This window comes from Myxocyprinus asiaticus, chromosome 14 (genome assembly GCF_019703515.2).
Source record: "Myxocyprinus asiaticus isolate MX2 ecotype Aquarium Trade chromosome 14, UBuf_Myxa_2, whole genome shotgun sequence".
In the NCBI taxonomy this organism is placed as follows: domain Eukaryota; kingdom Metazoa; phylum Chordata; class Actinopteri; order Cypriniformes; family Catostomidae; genus Myxocyprinus; species Myxocyprinus asiaticus.
Window position 1 is genome coordinate 27937823 of NC_059357.1, and position 21979 is coordinate 27959801.

The 21979-nt window shown below is 36.5% G+C and overlaps 1 protein-coding gene across 1 annotated transcript in view; it reads right to left on the minus strand.

Annotated features, from left to right (window-relative positions):
• Positions 1-18748, minus strand: part of LOC127451553 (mucin-17-like) — a 47499-nt gene extending 28751 nt beyond the window's left edge. The window contains exon 1 of the mRNA XM_051716299.1: positions 18531-18748. Coding sequence (XP_051572259.1) covers positions 18531-18582 — 52 coding nt within the window. The 5' untranslated portion in view covers positions 18583-18748. The remainder of the gene's footprint in view (positions 1-18530) is intronic.
• Between the last annotated feature and the right edge of the window lie 3231 nt (positions 18749-21979).

Sequence of the window (21979 nt, forward strand, 5' to 3'; positions counted from 1 at the left end):
CACTGAACATCAAGTCAGTCTGGGCTTACATGAAGAGACAGAAGGAATTGAGAAAGCCTAAACAGATAGAAGAACTGTGGTGAATTCTTCAAGAAGCTTGGTACATCCTATCTGCCAACAACCAAGAATAACTGTGTCCAGTTGTACCTAGGAGAATTGGGGCTGTTTTAAAGGCAAAGGCCACACCAAATATTGATTTAGCTTTTTTATGTTTACTGGACTTTGTATGATGTTAATTGATAAATGAAAACTATTTATGGCATTACTTTTGAAGACATCCTCACTATGCAACATTTTTCATAAGTGCCTAAAACTTTTGCACAGTACTGTATATATATATATATATATATATATATATATATATATATATATATATATATATATCAAAGAGATAATGCAACAAATCAGGACAGGATTCACAATTTTCACACTGCAACTGGCTGTCAAACACATAACACATAATCTACACATAAGATACACATCAGCTACACCTAAGTTACACATATGTATTTCCTCAGGTAATTATTGAGTCTAAATAGATGAACAACTTACATTATTTCAGTAGTACACCCAAATGACAATATTCATATCATAATGTTCATGTGTTACATTTGCTATAGTTTACTTCAATGTTGTTTCTACGTCAGCTAGCAATGTCAAATGTAAATCAAGTCAATTACTGAAACATCAGTGCCACTTTGAGTATAAAAGTATAATATGTATGTGTCCATGCATATGGGATACTGATAATTCACCACTGTTGATAATTCATTGTTGCACAGAAAATCAATGTGATATTGTTTTTATATGTATGAATATAGTACACATTTCTCTTGTAATAAACAGAGAAATAGATATCATGTGAAAGTAAACTTAAATATATATGAAATAATCATAAAACATATAATTTATGGAAGTGCGAAAAAAAAACTACACTCATGCATGCCTCAGGTCTCTAAAGACCCTATACACTTTTGGTACTTAAACCATTATAAAAAATAAAATAAAAAATTGTTGCAATTTTGACTTTGTGTGTGCGTGTGTGTGTGTGTGTTACACTAAATATTAAAGAGGTTTGGGCACAACTCCAAAAAATGGATGAGGTATAGGAGGTGGAAAGGTATGCATTTAAGGGTTAAAATACATAATATTAGTAACTTTATTCCACTACAGTAAAATTTAAATAGTTGGTAAATCAAAATACAGTTATTTTAAAAAAAATATTTTGATTACTGAAGAGATTCCTTTGAATTTTCATTTATTTCATTTAATATTTAGTTTAGTCAGTTGGAAAACATTTATCAATATAAGTTATGCGATCCAAGGAGAATTTAAACAGCACTGAAACACTTTCGTATGCTGTGTTACATTCATACATGCAGACTGAGGGAACTTTCACACTGTTATGAGTGAATTTGTCTTCATTGAGGAACTTTACATTTGGGAGCTTAATAGAGAGAATCCACATAAGATCAGAAAAAGATGTTATTGTGTATACTCTGAGGGGTTTTGAAGTAAGTTTGGAGCAACAAAAATAGTTAACCTTGTCTAGCATTAAAGGGCTTCTTTAAAAGTAAAGTTCAGAGTGCAACATCAACAAAAATAAAAGAGTGCACCTTTAAATAATTCTTCTTGTGTGTTTTCTCAAAGGCAGTACAAGAAACTCAGGGTGATTAGCCTACTACTTACTAATCCTTTCCAGACACAAGAGATGAGTGGGTTACGTCAGGTCCAGTTCCAGCTCAAAGCGAACAAAGAAAACCATGTCTGACTGAAGACTGAGTCTGTCTGGGTCAAAGTGCACTTAAGACTTCACTTCTGACCAGAGCAGAGGTCAGGTCAAATGTAATCTTAGTGGAATTTTCAGTGAAAGTCAGTTAAATCTTTCAAATATCTATATGCCAGGAGAGCAAATGTTCAGACCCTTGCACTTTGTTTTACTTCTTTGTAAATTTAAATACAATGTATGAGCAATGAATAACAAATTGTTTATATTTGTCCTCAGCAGATATTACTACTTTAAAATTATTTCAAATGTAGTAGATTCTTTCTATTTAAGCATTAACATAAACAATTCAGGTATCACTTTACAATATGGCTGTATTTGTTATCATTACTTAACTACATTAGTAAACATGAACTAAGAATAACAATACATTTACAGCACTTATTAACCTTGTTTAACATTCATTTTAACATAAACTAATACATTTTTAAAATTGAAGTTGTATTTGTTAACATTAGTTAATGCATTATGCCCTAACATTAACTAACAATGAACAATTATATTTTATAAATTAAGATTATAAATGCAGTAATAATATGTTATTTATTGTTAGTTTATGATACCTAACACATTTACTTATGTTAACAAATAGAACCTTATTGGAATGTGTTACCAACAGTTCTACATCAAAACCAGCTTTGCAATTAAATTATTTAATTAGGAAAAAGATTTTATGACTTCGCCTGTTCAGGGAGTGGTTAAGTTCATTCATCTCTCATACCACATTTCCTATTGAATTTTTATAAACCTAAAATAAATGTGATGGTTTTAGATCAACGTAAGTTAAAAAAAAAAAAAAAAAAAACTGTCATCAAATTTAAGAGTACTGGCTGGCAGAGAGTGTTCACAAGATGCAATTGTTGGGGCCGCCCAAGAATTTCAACTACTGTATGTGCTGACTACAATCATTCATTCAGGGCAAAGGGAAACTAGTCACTTCTGTTCTGTTACCAGAGTAGCCAATGTCTCAACACCCTCTCCTCTAACCAAATTCCACTATTGTTTTGTACAGTAGGACCCCTATTTTTGCACTAATGTGTGTGTGTGGCAGGTATAAAATGACCTTGAAGCTTGCCTCACATCCTCTCACACAGAAACACACCATATTTACAAACAGTATGGCAATAAACTTCAATTTATAAAAATATATATTATTTATTATATTATATTTTAAGTCCTGTAAGCAAACATTCCTTTAGGAAACATTACATGTAGCCTCCTTGAAATTCAGTTAAATACTTGATTGGTCAATTGCAGAATTTTGTGCTCAAAATTATTTTGTAACACTTGACAATAAGGTTGTATTCATTAACATTAGTTAACTACATTAGTGTCAGGGTTCCGGCATATCTGCCGGTTTCTTTTGTGTGTTTGTGTGTTTTCATTTGCCTCGTGTGTTTTCCTTTGCCTCAAGAGCGGTGCAATCAGTGTTTCCTTGGAGATGCTCAATTGCGCCACTCACGAGGTAATCACCCCCACCTGTGTGTCATTACCGCTATGTATTTATTTCCCTCTCGTGCCTCGTCTGGTCACCAGATTGTTCCTGTTTGTTTTTGGTGTGCAGTCTTGCCTTCCTGTTGGTCTGTTTTCACCTTTGTTTCTCTCAGTATTTTCCAGTGTTGATTCATGGTTACCACTCCTGGTTTCACCTGCTGGAATTATCGGATGGACACTTGCTCTGAACTGTTACTGCTCTGTGGATTACTCACCTCACCACATTACCATCCTCTCCGCCATTCCTCGCCCGGGTGTCTCAGCTCACCACAGCCATTGCTACTCTGTGAACAACTTACAGTACCTCATCACAGTTATCAACCTCACCGCCCTTCCTCACCTGGGTGTCTCAGCTCATCACAGCCATCATTGCTCTGTGGATTACTCACCTCATCGCTGTTATCATCCTCACCACAATTCATCGTCCGGGTGTCCCGGTTCATCACTGCCATCATCATCACTCACCTCTCTGCAACCAGGACTGTGTTTTCAGTCATCAATTCATTACATTAATTTGTGTTTCAATAAAAACTGTTTTAATTTTCATTCCCTCTGCATTTGGGTCTTTTTTTAAACCACTCCTGACAGAACAATCTGGCCTAACATGGATCCAGCAGAGGGAACATCGCTGGTTAATGCTATTTCATAACAGGGGGTGCTCCTTGGTCGTCAACAGGAGCAACTCACATCCACCAGTCAAGCCGTTGAGGAGATGGTGAGACGGATAGATGACCTGACGTCCAGGATTGAACAGCTTTGTCTCTCCCCCAATGCTGGTCCCTCCGCCGAAGCCACACCTCCACCCACAGCGGTCTTAACTACATCAAGATCCTCCGAGCCCCAGTTAAATCCTCCAGCACCATACTCCGGTGAGCCTAAGATCTGTCGATCTTTTCTGTCCCAGTGCTCTCTGATATTTGCATTACAACCATCATCATTTCCCTCTGAACAAGCCAAGGTTGCCTAAGTCATCAACTTGTTGACCGGTAGAGCTCGTAAGTGGGGGACCGCTGTGTGGGAGAATGAAAATCCTTGCTGCTCTTCCTTCCACACGTATTATGATGAACTTCGCAAGGTCTTCCACTGATCTATGTCTGGGAAGGAGGCAGCGAGGGAACTCTTGGACCTTCGGCAAGGAGATCAATTAGTTTCCAACTTCTCCATTGAGATTCGTACCCTTGCTGCATCATGCGGTTGAAATGAGCAGGTGTTGTGGGACCGGTTTCTGCATGGGCTATCCGACCGCATTAAGGACGAGATCTAGGCGTTGGACCTACCAACCCGCTTTGATGATCTGGTGGACCTAGCGATTAGGGTTGACAACAGGCTGGCCCTGCGACATCGTCACCGTAGACTTACTCCATCCGGTGCTTCTGTGTCTGCTGCTACTCGAACTCCTTCATCTGTTGAATGCTTCGAGTCCAGTCCTGAGGAACAGCCCATGCAGATTGGGAGAGCTCGGCTATCCACCACAGACCGACACCGACGCCTCATCAACAGCCTCTGTCTGTACTGTGGACAACAAGGAAACACTGTAGCCTTCTGTCCGGTAAAAGACGCAGCTCACCAGTAGGCAAGGGGTTACTGGTGAGCATTACCCCTTTGGATAAATCTCCTGGCAATAGACCCCTCCTACTGGCCTGGTTGCAGAGCAACAACATCTGTCACTCCATCTCAGTTCTGGTGGAATCTGGAGCAGAGGATAACTTCATAGATGCCAATCTAGTGGCTAAATGGTCTCTTCCCAAGACTCTTCTAGACGAACCCATCACTGCCAATACTCTCTGTGACACTCCTCTCACTATGGTTACCCACATCCTGGCACCTCTCCAGCTCACCATCTCTGGGAACCACGTCAAAGAGTTTCAATTTTACATCATCCACTCTCCCTCTGCTCCAGTGGTTTTGGGATATCTGTGGCTGATATCCCATAATCCACATTTGAATTGGGCGGAGAATTCTGTGTTGTCCTGGAGTTCTTTCTGTCTGTCTCATTGTCTTGTTTATGCTCTCTCCACAGTTGTATCCTGTTCCGTGTTGCAGGAAGAGCTGGTGGATCTTGCCAGGGTACCCGAGGTCTACCATGATTTGAGGGCGGTGTTCAGCAAGTCTCGGGCTGCTTCTCTTCCTCTGCACAGGTACGACTGTGCTTTTGATCTCCTTTCTGGCACTTCTCCACCTCCGGGACATCAGTATTCGCTCTCAGCCCCTGAGCGGGAGGCCATGGAGTGGTATATTGGTGATTCTCTTGCAGCCGGTATTATTTGGCCCTCTGCCTCTCCAGCTGGGGCACCGTTCCAACGGGCAGGCTGGGACTTACATTCAATTCGGGACTTACATTTATTGGACCATTTACCATCTCTAAGGTGCTTAGCCCGGTGGAGGTTCGTCTCAAATTACGCCCCCCCCCCTTTAGTAAAATTCAGCCCATCTTCCACATATCTAAAATCAAGCCTGTTGTCTGCTCCCACCTTCAGCCTGACTCCTCTGTTCCCCCGCCTCCTCGTCTAATAGATGGGGCTCTGGCTTACTCTGTTAGACATCTTATTGACGTGAGGTGGAGGGGCAGAGGATATCAATATCTGGTAGACTAGGAGGGCTATGGTCCAGAGGAGAGATGCTGTGTTCCGGCTCGTGACATCCTGGATCATGCCCTCATCGACAAATTCCATCAGCGTCATTGTTCGCCTCATATGTTTTCCTTTGCCTCTGGAGCAGAGCAATCAGCGTTTCCAGTGTGGATTCAGTGGTTACCGCTCCTAGTTTCACCTGTTGGAATTATCAGATGGACACTTGCTCTGAACTGTTACTGCTATGTGGATTACTCACCTCACCACATTGCTATCCTCTCCGCCATTCCTTGCCCGGATGTCTCAGTTCACCTTTGCCATTATTACTCTGTGAACAACTTAACTCATCTCCATTATCATCCTAACCGCCTTTCCTCACCCGGGTGTCTAAGCTCATCACAGCCATCATTGCTCTGTGGATTACTCACCTCATTGCTGTTATCATTGTCACCACCATTCCTCATCCGGGTGTCCCAGTTCATCACTGCCATCATCGTTACTCACCTCTTTGCAACCAGGACCGGGTTTTCAGTCATCATTTCATTAATACATTCATTTGTGTTTCAATAAAAATTAGGGATGCACCGATCATGATTTTTCATGGCCAATTCCGATTGCCGATTTTTTATAAGCAAATGGGACGCTTCCGAAAGCCGATTGTTTTCTTTCTTTAAGCAACAGACAAGAAAGAATGAAAGAGTTAATCAAAAAGATGTTTATTTGCTCTTTTACTGGCCAAACTGGCCTTAAATGAAAATATATTTGTAGCTATGTGAAATTAGAGGCAACAACGGCATATTAAGCACTAGTGGTGCACCGATCAGGAAATTTGAGGCCGATACGATCTCCTATTTTTTTAACACTAAGTTCTGCTGATACCAATTTTTTTAAAAGTGCCCTTTGCCACACTTTTGCAAGTTATATGCTGCAGTTATGTTTATGCTCCACACAGTAAAATGACAGTAACACTTTACAAAAAGGTTCAATTTGTTAATATTATTTAACAACATTACTGTTGTTAACATAAACTAATGAAATTAATGTTAGTTACAACATATACTAATACATTTTTTAAATCAAAAGTTGTATTAGTAACATTAATGCACTATGAACTAACATGAACTAACAATGAACAATTGTATTTTTATTAACTAACATTGATTAATAAATGCTGTAAAAATATATTGTTTGTTCATGATACCTAATGCATTAACTAATGTAAAAGAAATGAAACCTTTTTGTTAGTATTACCAAAATTACATTAAAATTACATTAATTGTGAATTGCTAACATTTCTTTGTATTGAAAACAGTTATTAATAGTTCTGTTGTCAATATCAAAATGTCATTGTGACATACTGGCAACCAGTAAAATCCATGAGAGCATCACACACTGCAGAGATACATTCAAAAATAAGAAAAATTGATCCATTACAAGCTTTAAAACTGCTCCAGTGAGAAATCATTAATATCTATGATTTGTTTACTGTCTTTAGCGTCTTGTTGTAACACAAATCACTAAATAATAAGCAAATGCGTGAAGACGCGGTGTCGTTATTAAAGGTTAAACAGTTACATCTGTGATTAGTGGAATTGTGACCATCATTAATCCAGAACAACGAGTAGGCTTTTGACCCGGAACTTTTTCAATCTAATAACGCAATGCCGCAGCACCCTTGAGTGAACTGTGTTTTATTTTTATTATTTTAAAAAATGTACAGAGATTCTCTGTAATGATTAGGACACCGATATGAAACGAAGAGGACTTGAATCATCCTGAGGGGGTTAATTGTATTTCTTTAGGCACAACATACACATTGATGGGCAAACAGAGTAAAAAAGAGAAAATGAGATGGGTTATACATGTATTTGTATTTGTGTGTGTGTGTGTGTGTGTGTGTGTGAGAGAGAGAGAGAGAGAGAGAGAGAGAGAGAGAGAGAGAGAGAGAGAGAGAGAGAGACAGAGAGAGTGAAAGAGTGAGTGAAACATGGGGGCTGACAGGCAGGCCTAAGATGCCCTGAGGCCAGACTCTTCTGCAGTTGTGGCTCGCTACTTCAAAGCAGCAAACTTGATGCCAGACAGTAAAAAAAAAAAAAAAAAAAACAGAGTTGCTTTAACTACCACCTCCCACAGACATACCATCCGACCCCATCCCACACATATGCATACACCCCCACACACACAATCATCTATCATTATGGTTCTATAAACACAGCCCTTATTGATTCCCTCTTTCTCTCACTTTCTTTGACACATACTGATTGCCCTATCTCTCTGTTTACTTATCTTCTTCATTGACTTCAGGCTTGTCATTAATAGCTTAATTAAATCTTTTTGTTTGGTACTAAAAGGGGCTTAATATGAAAGTCAAATTTGAGTTCCTGGTTTTAATTAAAGTACTTGCATTGCTTTGTATGCTTTTGTGGCAATGGCAGTTTGAGCTGAATACATTGCTTAGCAGTGTCAACAGTGCTTACATTATTGAGCCTGGAACAGAATTTGATCAGTACTAGATGATAAGTACAATCTACAATCGTATGTACCTGACATTTCTATTCGTATCATTATCATAAGAATTAAACAACAGTTGTAAGAGAAGTGACATTTGCAGCTTCCCAGATTTTACAGCAAGGGTGTGAGTGGAACAGATACATTAGTATGAACACAATGTTATCTGTCATGTTATCTACAAACTTTCTAGATCAATTGTTTTCTCTGGGCACTTCGTGCAAATTTTTACCTTTACATGACGTTTAATGGGGGACTTTTTAAGAGCAGAGGTTTTCCAGTAGTGGCCGGTATTTACCTGTTCCTCACTTCTTATCTTATTTTTACTTCTCTCACATGGGCAGTGGCATACTCTCCCATACTTAGTCTGTTCCTCCCTAAGCATAGTCTTATCAGTGTTCAAAATATCAGTAGAATTTGTAGCTATGTGACTGCTATTTAAAATACCTGCCATAAACCTTTTTTATGCAGATTGGCAGAGTGTTGCTCTCAGCCTGGCACCTGCCCTCCTCATCATAGCTGAAGCTGAATCGGATCTGGTGTATCCAGTTAATCAGAACAAAACAATCAGGTCACAGCACTGAAGCCAAGACGCAATATGCACTGAGCCAAACCAGCTGTAGTCAGGCTTCGAACAAAGGCTCACACAATGAAAAGATTCTTGTTCCCTGAAAAGGGGGTTTTCTTGAATTGTCCAAAACTCAACAATAATGTAACTAAATACAAAACCACTGAGGCTACTTGAATGTCTCTGGACATGTTTTTATATATATATATATATATATATATATATATATATATATATATATATATATATATATTATTGTGCATTTATGTGTTAATAAGTTAATACAACATTAAAACTCTAAATGAAATCATTAAGAATGCATGTAGCCTAAAGTATGTAGCCTATATTGTGACCCTTCTCTTTAGTCACTTGCTTTCTAGCAAGACATGACGCATTAAACCAATGCTTTGGCAACGTCACTGTTTATGTCAAACACGGAAGTGGTGGCAAAAACCATGCGCAAAAAAATTAACTTTTATTGGATTACGTTGTTGAAAAATTATTCAGAGGACTCTCATTGACTGCTGTGGCTTCAAGATCATCAACAGAGCTAACTGGACTGAGGAGATCATTTCAACTCACAACTTTGCAGCATAAATTTATAGCGAACATAATTACATGTTTGTTATTATCTCATATCTTTATAGTAATTGTATCACTAAGAACATGTTTGTATTTATGATGGTTTTGTGTGATACTTTCATTTAATCCTCTAATCTGTCAAATCGTACACAACAATCAGCGGGCTTTCTGCCACCACTTAATGCGCATGCACTGACATTTTTGTAAATAAGAGGATTGGTCTATAGACCTTATTCACAGCAGCGCCATGTATGATTTTTAATGGGAATGGAAACGAGGCTGTGAGGGATAGACTAACCATCTCTTCAATGGCATGCACGGTATAAAGCTGTAAAAAGCTCCAATATCCCATCTGTTTTTCCACAACTCATGTTGTCTGGAATTTTTTGTCTACTGAGTGTCCTTGAAAATATATTTTTTTCAATGTTTTGTACACAGAATGATCCAAAAACACTTTAAACTGCAGTACAGCTCATCGAAGAGACTGTTCGTCTATCTATTACAGCCTTGTCGTCATTGTCATTAAACATCAAAGATACCGCTGCTGTGAATAAGGTCTAGCATGTGCTGAATAACATTTATATATTTTTTCTTGGCAGATACCTTTACCAAATACTTTATCAGGTAGTTAAAGGGCAGTTCATTTAAAAATTTAATTTCTGTCATCACTGCTCACCCTTAAGTCTGAATAAATTTTTCTCTGCCATGGAACAAAAAAGGAGATGTTAAGCAAAACGTTTAGTCTCAGTCACCATTCACTGTCACTGCATCTTGTTTTTCATTCAATGTAAATGAATGGTGACTGAAACTCCCTAATATCTCCTTTTGATATCCACTGAAATAAGAAAGTCATACAGGTTTGCAACAGCATGAAGGTATTGGATGACAGTTTTAATTTTTGAGTGAAATACCTCAAATATCAGTTACCTTAAAAATTGCCGTTTAAAGTTGACAAGATGTATTGAAAATGTTAACAGATTAAATTATGAAAGAGAAAGAGAGGGAGAGATGCTGTGCTGCTGCTTTCCCCCCATTGGTCTGAATAACTCACAGCATCATGCAGCTTGCTCTGTCTTGTCTGTCTGTGCGCTGTCAGTGTCCTCTTTGCTCCGCGACATTATCAGTGCGTGAGAAAGGGACGTGTGGCGTAAGAGAGTGAGAACAGTGTCAATTACCTTGGCAGCCCTAGATCTAGAGAGATGGAGATGAGAGATATAACAGGTGTAACTCTGCAGCTAAGTAGTTCTGTTAGCTTTACAATTATTGTCAAAGGTATAGTGTAAAATAAGGAAGCGCAATGATTTGAAAGGCGTCAAAAGACCACTCCAGCCGCGTGCTTGCAAACTGTAACATTGACAGCTTTGTCGATTATAAGCAGGAGCGACAGTGTTAGATACGCAAAATAATGGCATTTGCATTTCGGATTAACGAGTTTATGAAGGTTTATACATGTGTAACATCGTAAGTTCAGTAAAAATGCGCTTCCTTGTGCGTGCTCACACTAAACTCAAGCGTCAGCTTCTAAATGACGGATGCACGAGAGAGAGAGAGGTGATTTTTACTTGTGCAGATTCTGCTGTTTTAAGCGTCTCCTCTATTCACGCCACTAATTTTAAGACCTCAGCAAACGAAATTTAAGACTTCTTGTAATTTATGTAAGATATTTAAGACTTTTTATGGCCTTACATTTTAAAAAGTACATTTAAGACTTTTTAAGGACCCGCGGATACCCTGCAACATGATATAGACATATACAGTATATACAGGGTTGGGGAGTAACGGATTATGTATTTAAAATACAAAATATAAGTAACTGTATTCCACTACATATACAATTTAAATCATTGGTAATTAGAATACAGTTACATTCAAAAAGTATTTTGATTACTGAAGAGATTACTTTGCATTTTATTGTCATTTTTTTCATTTAATATTTATTTATTTCAGATGGAGAATATTTATACATATAAATGATGCGATCCAAAGTGCATTTGAACAGCGGTGAAACACTTCCTTATGATGTGTTACATTCATACGAGCAGACAGAGAAGTAAGTTTGAAGTAAGTTTGGAGCAGAAAAAATATAAATAAATCTTGTGTAAATTGTCAGCTTTACGCTAAGCTAAAATGTTATTTCTAGCCATTTTACATGCACATGTTACCAGGCACGATCATATTTATTTATCAAGAAAATTCACGTTGGATCATAATTTCTTTTTTTCTAGTAAGACCTTTGATATTAGGGCAAAAATCATATTCTTAATAATAATTTTTGTATTGTTTTCCTGTAAAAATATCTAAAAATCCATAAAACAAGATCAATTTGATTTATCTTGTTTTAGAAACAACACTGCATAAGATATTTAGGTTTTTCTGAGAATGTATTTTTAACATGTGTATTTTGTCTTACTGTACTGGCTTTGAGTTTTTATAGTCAAAACAAGTGAAAAAATCTACCAGTGCTGAAGAAGTAATCCAAAGTATTTAGAATACGTTTCTGACCTTGAGTAATCTAATGGAATACGTTACAAATGATATTTTACAGCATGTATTCTGTAATCTGTAGTGGAATACATTTCAAAAGTAACCCTCCGGTTGGGAGGATATAGATATGGGTGTTTCTTCAACTTTAGGGACTCTCAGTCCTGTGAATTTCTACAAAGTAAAATCCAGTTAAAACATTTTTCACACTCTCAATAGATTATTTAATTTGTTTACTAGCAATGTCCAACAGGATATGTACATGCACCACAGGACATGTATGTCATTTTTAAATGTATAACTTTTTGCACAATCTGGCTAAATTAAAGCTTGATTTAAATTATACAACAGTTAGTTCCGGTCCTCGAATCTGATTAGACAAGAGACGTTCCTTGTGTACTGATGTCTCACACCATCTGTTACTATTACTATTAAAGTCTTTTACTATCAATTCTTCTCCCTGCCCAGTAGGTGGCGATATGCACAAAGAATACGAAACTCCAAAAAACAAAATAAGAACAATGTGAAAATGAAAGTCGAGATTTATAGTAAAAAGGACTTGTTTCTCGCCCACACCTATCATGTCGCTTCTGAAGGTATGGATTTAACCACTGGAGTCTTACTTATATTCTGCCTTTATGTGCTTTTAGACCTTCACCATTCACTTGCATTGTATGGACCAACAGAGCAGAGAAATTCTTCTAAAAATCTTAATTTGTGTTCAGCAGAAGAAAGAAAGTCATACACATCTGGGGTGGCATGAGAGTGAGTAAATGCTGAGAGAATTTTAATTTTGGGGTGAACTATTCCTTTAAGAATGTGCTTTATTGATTTGGGCAACCTCTCAAAGTCGAATTCTTCACGGGAAAACACCACTCACATTATATTTAAAAATATACTTTGTAATTTAGATTTAGAGTCCCTAATCTTTGAAGTAGATTTTACCATGGGCAGACACAAGAACTTATTGTAATGCCATATACTCTCTCTACTGTCCCTTATTTACAAAGTCTTACAAAGCTCTACATGGCTCTTACTGAAAGTAACAGATGGTTCCCAGGAGCAGCAATCCTGCGCTAGGACCCACAAGACCAACTCTATCATATCCAATTAAAGCACAGTCAGCGTATGCTGTCCAATTAAAGGGGAAGATTTACTGCCTCTAATCCAACAGAACATGAGTCAGATAGACTGAGAAGAGAAGAGAAGAGAAGAGAAAGAGAAGAGAAGAGAAGAGAAGAGAAGAGAAGAGAGAGAAAAAACGGGGCATCATATTTACTGTAATATAATATAGAATTATTGAAAACGAGAAAAATCATAAGAAAAAAACTCTAATGTGAGAAATGTTTTCTTGCAGTTGATTTACAAGTCGGACTAGATCAATTAACTATACTGTGTAAGAGCACTGCTTTATCCCTCAAACACACAGATTAGCATTACAGCACTTTGCCTGGATTACAGCACACTCTGAAACAAAGGCCAACAAGCCCCTTATTTCACAATCCTCTGAGGTCCGCCCCACATAATCAGACATGCAGCTTCATGACCTAAGCATGACTCTAGTTATCTGCTGTGTAGATGTGTTTTAAAGTTCTTTATAAATTCAAATCCAAGTCATATCTACAAATATCACACATACATACGTATAAATCTCTGGCCAAGAAATATCAACTGCACTGTCAGAACCTCACAGGACCATGTTCAGTAGTAAAATACACAAGATGATTATGAGTAACTGTTGATAGAAAGATATATTCTATCTATATCTCTCTTTCTCAAACACACACTCATACTTTCCCATTGACACAGTACCACACATGTATTTCATTTCCCCCCTCTCATCTCGTCAGACATGCCATCTTGTAGTCATTCCCTTCTCATACAAATCCAATTACTTTCTGTCTCCCCCTCTATCTGCCATCCTGTCATTTTCCACTTCCTCTCCGTATTTGAGGGGTCCAATGGTGGGACACAGCTGGACTTGGTGCCAAACAGAAAGACAGGACAAGCCCTCAGGTTTTCATCTACCTCAGTCCTGGAACTTTACACGCAGAGTAGAATTTACTTGATTAGAAACACAAACAAGCCCTGAGGCAGAGCGCCATGTGATATTGTGTCCCTACAATGTCCTTTCATACATTTATTGACATTCATACTGGTTTTCACAGGATTGCTTCCTGATTTCAAAAGTGCCTTTTAGGACTCACAGTCTTTAACAGTGTTGGGTGTAATTGGATTACAAAGTAATTAGTTACAGTAATCTAATTACCTTTAGGCACAAAGAGTAGTATAACGAATTACATTTTAAATTCTTGCAATCAGATTACAGTTACAGACTTTCAATAAAAGTAATTACTTTCAAGTACATTACTTGGGTTACAAATATTTCAAAAAATATATTATTCATGTGTAATACAAATAATATGTGAATTCATATGTTCATATGTATGTCTGTGTTTCTGACACAGCTGAAGGGTGTGCGACAATGAACAAGGAGAAAATATACATTATTTTGAATTTGTTGAGTGGAAAAACAATTTTTTTTTGTGACAAATGTTTTAGAAAGAAACTTAGAAGTAATTAGTAATGTGATTACTTTTTCAATTAAGTAATCAGTAAAGTAATCTGATTTTAATTTTAGAGAAGTAGTTAGTAATATGCAGTGAATTACTTTTTTTAATAACTTGCCCAACGCTAGTCATTAATGTGTTCAACTAGGACTTTTGACATAATATTTTCATAAGCTTTAAGTATGATTTTTTCATAAGCTTTGAGTGAAATATATGGCATAAACTTATCAGTAAATCAGATCAGTATCAAATTAGTTGTCTACGTTGGTTGAGTTATCATATTCAATGCTGCCTGCAATACAAAACCACACTTCCTGAAATAAATGATATGTAATAGCCAACTACTGTGGTACAAATTCAAAAGAATGTGACATTCACAATCCCCCAAGTGCTGACTCACATATGAGTGAATAAACATTTGAGTCTCAAAGTCATGCTTGAATGTGTGACACAGTGACTCACTCAAGACTAAACCTGACACCACACAGAATTGCAAAATTCCAAAGAAATGTAAACCTGTAACGAACCGAAAAATAAAAGAACGGAGTGTCTATTTACACTAAGTGCAAATAGCCCATCTTGTTGGCAGAGGCTATTTACACCAACTCCGCCCACCACTGCTCAGACCAAAGTCAAGACAGCCATGACAGATTTATTTGGGGTCAACTGCTGATCAAATGAAGGTGGGCATATTTTAATTTTTTGCGATAGGGCAGAGACATTAAACTGGTTAATGGGTTAGACATTTAGTGGATTAAGAGATTGGATAACTAAATTACTATTTGCACTCCAATAGTTTGGTGGAAACTGTAGTAGCTCTGGGTGTAATGACAGTATGTGTATGTGTTGTCACGCTGGAAATCTGGGTTCAAAACTCATCCTTGACATGCTTTTTCCCATGTCTCTACTCTTAATATTTCCCATAATACTACTTATAGTAATAAATAAAAGAGATTCCTCGCAGTGATTTGGTCACAGTGAAGGTCGGGGAGTTGAGAGAAGGGTCAAATTAACCATGGTTTTACCGTAGTAATATTGTAGTAACCATGTGTTTTGGTGGAAACTATAGTTCTGATGCACTAATCATGGTGTTACTACAGTAACATGTTGTTAATAGTAGTTAATATTAACCATGCTAAATTGTGTGGTTACTATTATTTTACTAGAAATATATAATGGTGATACTTTGGTTACTGTAGTAAAACCATGGTTAATTATTATTATTTTTATTTTATTTTTATCCCCTTTTCTCCCTAATTTGGAATGCCCAATTTCCACTACTTAGTAGGTCCTCGTGGTGGCGTGGTTACTCACCTCAATCCGGGTGGCAGAGGACAAGTCTCAGTTGCCTCCGCTTCTGAAACAGTCAATCCGTGCATCTTATCACGTGGCTTGCTGTACATGACACTGCGGAGACTCACAGCATGTGGAGGCTCATGCTATACTCCACGATCCATGCACAACTTACCACGTGCCCCATTGAGAGTGAGAACCACTAATCATGAGCATGAGGAGGTTACCCCATGTGACACTACCCTCCCTAGCAACGGGGCCAATTTTGGTTGCTTAGGAGACCTGGCTGGAGTCACTCAGCACACCCTGGATTCGAACTCGCGACTCCAAGGGTGGTAGTCAGCGTCATGGTTAATTTTTGTAAGGTAGGGTTAGGGGTTGGTGTAGGGTGTCTGTGGGACTCCAAATAAACAGTGATGCCACTATACTGTAAGTTAGTATTTAAACAGGGGTGTAAGAGTTTCTGCCACCATTTGTAAATAGCATCTAACGCACTTTGCACTTAATGCAAAGATGCTTTTTGTTGCTTTTTACACTTAGTGTAAATAGCCTTTGCCATAAAAGAAACACTTTATGGTACTTCTACACTCTTAAAGATTTTCCCGTCAAAAAACAGTAAAGAACTGGCAGCAGGGTTGCCAGCATGTTACTGTAAAATTAATGGTGTCTTGCAGTTGTTGAAATTAACAGCTATATACTGTTTTTACAGCTACAGTATACAACTGTAATTTATATAGCAGCATATAGCTGTCAAATTACATACTATCTACTGTTGTTGAAATTAACAGCTAATTTCCCAGCATGCACTGCGGCAAAAAGAAATTACTTCGATTATTTTACTATTTACTGGTTTATTTTGATGTTGTTTTTGTTGTAGTCTAAGTTACTTGGATTTTAATGTTCAGCTCTTACTTATGTAAAAGTATGTTTATAATTGTCACCTCTGTTGCGTATTGTATGCCGAGAGTAGATATCTGTATGTCTTGATAACAGCTCAAGTTATGCTGAAAGTTTATCAAAAACATCAAACACTCAATTTGCTGATATAATTTTGCTGAAATATCCTTTACTGTTTTTGCTTTTGTGTTTTTATATGTAATGCATCACTATTGCCACATATAGTGCCATTTGCAAGGTATGATCAGATTTTCAGTCTGACCTTAGGTTTTGTCTTCCAAGTAGCACAGTGCAACAACTGGTCTTTTACTTAAACATAAATTGACTGGCTGGAAGAACATAATATAATAATAAAGAAGGTCCAAGGTGCCAGCTCAAGAGATCACTAATCACCATAATGGTGACTTCAATCAAAACACAACTATTGATAACAAAACAACAACAATATTTATTAAGTCTGAATAATTAATTTTGTACGTTTTTTTTTTTTTTTTTTTTTTTACAATCTTTGTAGGTCCAATGCATTTGCCAAATCATACATACTTATTCAAGCGCAAAGGCTTATGGGTATTTCACCATTATAACCCACAATGCAGTGCTATACTGTTATTTTACTGTGTACATGTTGTTGTTGTTTTTTTTGTTTTGTTTTTTCATAAAAAATACACTGTACAATCCTGGCAAAATTGTACATTTAATATGTACATTGCTTCTAAGGTTAATTTTTTTTTATTATTTGACTTCTCATTAGACAGACAAGTGAAGACTGATGTGAGATGATAAAGAACAGAGGAGTTGGTCAGAAGCATCAAGAACACTAACCATGTGCCACAAACTAAAAATGTTATGGGGGGGTGGGGGGTTGGGTTAAATTATACCTTTCAAAATGTCACTATAGCTTTCACCAAGATGATATAATGATTTTAAATGTTCATTTTCCCATAATGCCTTGCACAGAACAGCTATTTACCGTAAAACTAGTCACTCCACAGTGATCCTCCTCTTGATCTCCCAGAATGCAACATTTTTAACAGCAAACTACTGTATTTAAGAATCACAGTAGATTGCTGTAGGAATTTGGCCTTAAATTTACAGCAATTTTTTACAGTGTATAAGGTACCTTTCTCACATGAAAAATAAGATAAATTGCATAAGAAAACTGTTTTAAAAATAATAAGTTAAAATAAATATGCAATGGATCAGAAGCACACAAACTCCAAAAAAAAAAAAAAAAGGCAGATGAAGACAACGCTGAACGCACCCCTCTCATGCCCAAAAATGCTTGCTAATTAGGCGGCTCACTAGGTTTTAAAACACAGCCAACTTCAAAGAGTTGCAAATTTCGACAACATACCGTACACAATATTATAAAAGATGTTAACAGAGTGACAAATTCTTTAAAGAGCACGACACTGATTTATTCCGCTTTAAAATCGAGTCCAGCGAAAGCCTCTGTGTCTTCTATTGGAGAATTTATACAGTATGTTCCTCACGTTTTGTTTGATGTTGTCAGGGTTAAAGTTGTGTCAGATATCGGCTTTAAAGCATTATAATGTCATAAAATGTAAAAAATAAAAATAAAAAAAAGATTAGGTTTGTCAAGCGCTCGAGACTGTCCATGGTCCTTAAAACAACGTGGCGCGCGCACCACACTTAAATCATGATCATTAGGTAAGTCTACAAAAGTCGTCTTTCTGTTCAAATATGCTTATTGTAACTGTAAAATAAACACATCACCACACACAAACGCAGCCAGATCTGAAATCTAAATTCAGGCTTACCTGAAGTCGAGATTAATACTATTAAGACGAAAAGTCGATGCGTCAGTGACATTTCTTCTCTTGAGTGACGTTCATTCAAATAAATAAAAACTGAAGAAAAAAAAAAAAGATGCCGTATCAGAAGATGTTTCAGCTCCTAATGTCTTCGTATCCAGGGTTTTACGTCCGTTAACTCGGTGGCTTTATTACACAGACTGCATTTCCGTTGAGAGGGCAGATCCGCTACAGGTGGTTTCAGAGAGCACTTGGCGGCCAGCGAGTTATATACGCCTCCGGGAGGGAGGATACCTACATTCAATAAAAGTGTGTGAAGCATGAAGGTGACATCAATGCTTATTGAAGGCAACATAGCTAATAGCTAATTATTATTATTATTATTATAAAAAAAAAAAAAAAAAAACATCCAATATTCAGTAATATGTTTTGGAAACAAATATAGTCCATTCATATTCTAATCGATATTATATGTTGTATAGGAACTATAATCACAAATAATAAGCTATGTCTCTATATAGAGACCCTAGTGTTCCATGGTTGGTACTGTTCAATATTTAAAATATTTTCATCCATTTTTATGCTGAAACAAAATAACACAAACCGTACCTAATTGTGTCATACACAGTACATAAAACACATTACATAACTGCTAATTGGAAATTCAGTCTACTGTTTAGGAATAAAATAATGCAAGTGTAAACAACAAGACTAAAACCACACTTAGATATTACCTTACAATCCATGACACATTTGGTCTAACGTCATAGGTCTGTTGTTATAATTTAACAAGGTCTCCATGATGGAAATCTGGGAAATGATTAACTTCCTATTCTACATTTTCTGTGCTTTGGGCATTGCTTTATTTGCATCAGTTTGGAACATTTGCATTAACGTCAGATGTGGAAGGTAACGAATTACAACTACTCTCGTTACAGCACTTGAGTACATTTTTCAAATGTTTCTACTTTTTTAAGTATAAATAAATAATAGTACTTTTACTTTTACTTGAGTTAATTAAAAATTAATTATTCAACTTCACTACAGTAATTTTTCACCACAATTGCAAAGTACAAAAAAATACATAAATATTTCTGAATTTTTGGAAAGTTTTTTGGGAAGAAGAAATCAGCAAGTTATAAGTTCTAAATCTGTTTATAAACTAAAACGCGCTGTGTGCGTCACGTTGGAAGCTCGCAGGGCACAGCATCATGAGCACAGCAGCCGCATAAAATGCCGCCGGTGTCCTCTCTTCTCTAGCTTCTCCAAGACTTTCTGCCCTGTCACTAGAACTGTAATATGTGATTTTCTGCATATTTCATTTTATTCTGGAAAGGAGCCGTTCATTCAGGTATCAGGGAACCATCTAAACATGTTTAACCACTAATCAAACTTCACTTGTTTTTAAGGTAGGCAATGTTTTAACTGTTTAAAACATTAACACAATGTACAGTAGTTTGACACATATGTGGGGATATCTTGTTTACTTGTTACTATATGTCAAAAACAAACTTTTTAAATACCTTAGAAAGATACAATACCAATAGTGTCGGAGATTAACGGGGACTCGGGGCAAAAATGTCACCGAAATTGATAAAAATATCCCGAAATTCAAAATATGTGGGCAAAAAATGCCCCCGCAACAAGTTTCTATGTTTTATTATTAATGTCTGTTATAGTTACAATTACATACATTGCGATTTTCTTTTGACTTTTCACTGAACATTCTTTTTTTTCCCGCCATACGGTTCCTCGCACCATCATGCGCACAGACAGGCTGTCCACTTCTATCAATCTGCATCAGTTCGGTATCGTACTCCCGCGATAAATTCCATAACCGTTCACCCCTCTTGTTCAAAATAAACTGTCCTAGTGGTAACACTCTTGCTCACATTGCTGTACTGTACTTCCCTGCCCTGTTTCACCCGCTAGAGGCCAAAAGTGTGCAAGGGATGGATATTATATAAAGAATGTATGAGAAATCACAAAACATAATGTAACTAAATGCTACAATTTACTTATTAATAATATCTCCATATGTGAAATAACCATAATGTTAATTAAGACTTTATTATTACAACTGTAATACAATAATACATATATAGAACAACCACTTTTAATGTTTGAATAAATCATATCTCTCACTAAACACTGTGTGAAATGTTTATTTTTGCCTTATTTTATTCAGTTGGCCTGTAGGAGTTGATAACAGCTATCTTAATAATCTCATTCCATATCTGGATAATTGCTGCAATATCATAAAGGATAAATCTCCTCCTCTATGATATTACATTATATTAGTTTTGTACAGTATATTAACTTAATAGCCAAAATACTTGGACATACGTGAACGAGAATAAACCCTGAAATAGGAATGTGTTTCAGTTACAATGCACATTATGTAGTTTAGAGATGATTTAGAGATATTTAGAATGTTACAAATGGCTATTTCTATTTAAATAAATGTTGTATTCTTAATTTTCTGTTTGTCCAAGAATCCTCTTGCAGCAGTGCAGGTCTTTGGCATTTAGAAGCTATTAGTTTAGGACCTGTGAGGAGTCTGTTTCTCAAACTAGAGACTGTGATTTACTTGTCTTTTTGTTGGGCATCTGGCCATCCACTTCCCTCTCTATCCTGGTTAGAGATTCTTTTTTCAAAACAGTTATGCATGGAATAGCCTTCATCTCTCTAAAGAATTTAAGGAGAAATGTGTTTCTTTTTACCTATTTTTAAAACCAATATTTGACTTGCAAGTGTAAAGCAACTTGTAAGAACTCAATACCTCAGCAAATGGAGAAAAAAAAACAGTGTATTGTGATTTCTGCATGGTAACGCACCCATTTTCAATTGTTCTAATGATAAGAACATTTTCTTGAGTACCAAATTAGCACTTTAGAATGCTTTTGTAAGGAATAGGTGACACAGTATATGTTTGCCATCACGGGTAAAGAAAAAAATGAATAAATACCACTTAAAACAATTCTTTCAAACCGTAATAATAATTTGCAATTAATGATTTGGTGAAAGGAAGCATCAATTTCTTTCAAGAACAAAAATGTCTTTGTGTTCTAAAAATGGAAGCGTATATACTATACGTAATATAATTTTCATAACGTAACTTGTAACATAATTACTTGAGTAGTTTATGGCAGACTACTTATTTACTTACTTGAGTATTAATATTTCTAAGTACTTCTACTTGTACTCAAGTGAATTATTTCTTCAGTAGCAGTATTTTACTTAAATAAAAAAATAAAAAATCAGTACTCTTTCCACCACTGATTAATGTGCAGTTTATTTGCAATAGCGCATCACTTCATGTTGATGCATGTGGATGAAGGATTAAAAAAAAAAAGTTCTTCAGGGCTTAAGGAGCTCACCCTATTTGAATTGTATTCCACTGAGATATCTAAGTGAAACTAATCCTTAATAAGAGTAAATCATACAATTTAAAT